This window comes from Pteropus alecto, unplaced genomic scaffold (genome assembly GCF_000325575.1).
Source record: "Pteropus alecto unplaced genomic scaffold, ASM32557v1 scaffold70, whole genome shotgun sequence".
Classification (NCBI taxonomy): Eukaryota; Metazoa; Chordata; class Mammalia; order Chiroptera; family Pteropodidae; genus Pteropus; species Pteropus alecto.
This window is the reverse complement of record NW_006431912.1, coordinates 2,660,630-2,663,210: the sequence shown is the minus strand read 5'-3', so window position 1 is coordinate 2,663,210 and position 2,581 is coordinate 2,660,630. Positions and strand designations below refer to the sequence as shown.

Sequence of the window (2,581 nt, the reverse complement as noted above, 5' to 3'; positions counted from 1 at the left end):
TTCGCGGGAGGAGGCTGCTGTCCGCGCTCCGCCATGACCGCGCCGCTTCTAACCCGACAGCGGAAGTGCCGGGACCCTATAAACGGCACAAGGAAACGCGACACGCACACGCCGCCGCGACGCCACGCTGCCATCTAGGGCCCGCCGCTCCTTGTACGGGCACAAGAGGTGGAGCCTCTACCGTTACGTCAAGGCTGAGGCGGGGCACCGATAGGGGGACCTAAGGCCAGGGGTGGGGCCTATGCAAATCACAGGGCTGAAACATAAATAGAGCGCTCCGCGGACACCAGAGTAGCGGGGGCGGCGGGGTTGGGTGCAGAGGGGTGTGAGAACATCAGGCTGCTGTGACGCGGGAGGCGGGGCTCAGGCGGGGTTCCCGCGGGAGGGGCGGGCCGCCGGACTTGACCCAAGGTGGGTGGGTCTCTGCTCCCCCCTGCTACTCAACTTCTCCCTCCAGTTCCCTGCCTTCCTTTGATGTCCGGCAAGTGAAGACGCGCCTCGTGGGTCGCAGCGGGGAGGGAAGGGGAAATGGGGTGTGAGCCCCGGGAGGGGTCCAAGCTAAATGGGAGGCGGGGCCCGCTGCCCCACCCCCCGTCAGAGTCTGCCCGCCAGGGGAAAAGCCTCTGGGCGGAGGAGGCGCTTTCAAAACAAAGAAATGCGGCGTGGTGCCCAAGGGACGGGGGTGGAGAGGAAAGCGGAGGAGGTGCGGCCGAGGCCGCCCGGCTGCCCGCTTCCCTTCTTGCCAACCCGGGGGAACTCCCCCCACCCCCAGCCGGGGCTGCAGCGGCGCCGGGGAAGAGGGAGGAGGCTGCGCTCAGCGGCTGTTTTCCAGTTCACTTTTACAGACCTGGGTAGGGAGGGAGAGCGCCTGCTCCGCTGCCCCGGGTGGCTGCCGCGCACGCACCCCCGAGCCCTGCATCCGCTCTGTCCCTGTGGCTGGGCTGGGGACCGAAGCGGCCAAAGTGTCCGAAAACGCGCAGAGCGCTGGGAGCCTACCCCGTAGCTGGGCGACGCGCGTCCCTAGAGGGCCGTGGCCGCCCAGCCCTCGCGCTCCCTCAGCCCAACGGGAAAGGACCGCCCGGGGCGGAGCTGGGGAACTTGAACCGGTCCTTGTCGTCCCCGCTCCCACGCAACCAAGATCCTGCTTCAGGCCCGGGATGCTCCCACAATGGGTGGCGGGGACACCCGGGCAGTGGATTTAGCAAACACCTTTGTGAGTACACACGCCACGGGAGCGCGCTCACACACCCCAAGGGAGCGCGCGTCCAGCACCGCCAGCTGCAGACTGCTCGCCCGGGCAGCTCGGCCGCGGACGGCGTCTGCGAGCTTATTCCGTGCGCACTTAGATCTGCAGCCCGGCTCGGCGCCGGATGCGTGGTTGCCGGGAGCCCAGGCGCTCAAGACGCGCGCCACGCTCTCTGCAGCCCTGGCGGCGTGTGAACGGCCCATCCTGCCCCGGAAAGGCAGCGTTGGGGCAGGCGACCGACAGGGAGTGAAGAGCTCAGCTCGCTGGTGCGAGGGCGCCAGGGAAGAAGCGAGTATTGGGCCGAACCGGGATCTCTGCGGACATTGTTCCTCTCACTCCGCAGAGCTCGGTCAAATATGAGTCCAAGCCCCGGACTTAACTAGAACGTTAGAGACATCCTTACTCTTTGCCCCACCTTCTGTTTTTACTGTAAACCGTGTTACTGGTACTCTCGCTATTGTGGAAGATAAACCGTATCTCCTTTGGCACTTTCGCATCTTGTAAGGTTATTGGCTGATACCCACCTGCTTGCCTCGTTGCCTGAATTTAAAGGGATAGAGCTCTTCGAGGTTTAAAGAAAATCGCCCACTCAGGGCCGAGTCCCAGGAGACCTCGAGTTCCAGGTCTTGGCTCTTACCCTTGTTAGGCCTTACCAACCCCAGGCCGCAGGTCCCATGGGAACAGGACGCTGGCCGACTTTCCATAGCTGCTCTACTTGTTAGGAAAATTTTGGTGACATTATGTTTTTGTGTATCCCTCTGGTATTTTTCTAGATACCTCTTCAATGCTTAGGAAAAGGCCTGGGCAGAAAACTGAAAGAATATCTTTATAACAAACGAGAGGGGAAAGGCTCTTCCAGTTTCATTTCTGGATCTCTTTAAAATAATTTTTAAATTTTTAAAAAGCATAGATCATAGGTGTGCAAAGTAAGTCAAAAAGTAAATACAATTTGGCCTCCATTCTGTCCTCAAGAACAGTTATGATAGAACTTAGACTTGTATAATATTGTGTAGATTACCAAGCACTTTCATATATATACACACAGGATTGCTGAACTGGAAAGTTAAAGATGACAAAACTGATGCCCCAAGACAGGGTGACTCATTCTGGGTCATCCGAGTTGTTAGTGGAATAAATTATTTCATACTGAAAAGGAAAATAAACACCTTTGGAGGTGTCTAACATTTACAGACCTCAATTTTGTCTTGAACCAGAGACCGGATTTAAGGCATCATTCTGCAGTGGAGGGATTTAGTTTAATTTGAAGACAAATCCAGAGCTACCAGCTCAGCCTGACCCAATTCTCCTTCTCTATAGTCTGTTACACTGAGACCA

General features: G+C 58.0%; 1 protein-coding gene across 1 annotated transcript in view; it reads right to left on the bottom strand.

Moving 5' to 3' along the window:
- Positions 1-134, bottom strand: part of ZSWIM6 (zinc finger SWIM-type containing 6) — a 168,556-nt gene extending 168,422 nt beyond the window's left edge. Inside the window, exon 1 of the mRNA XM_006906060.3 lies at positions 54-134. Within this exon, the coding sequence (XP_006906122.1) occupies positions 54-134 (81 nt within the window). The remainder of the gene's footprint in view (positions 1-53) is intronic.
- Between the last annotated feature and the right edge of the window lie 2,447 nt (positions 135-2,581).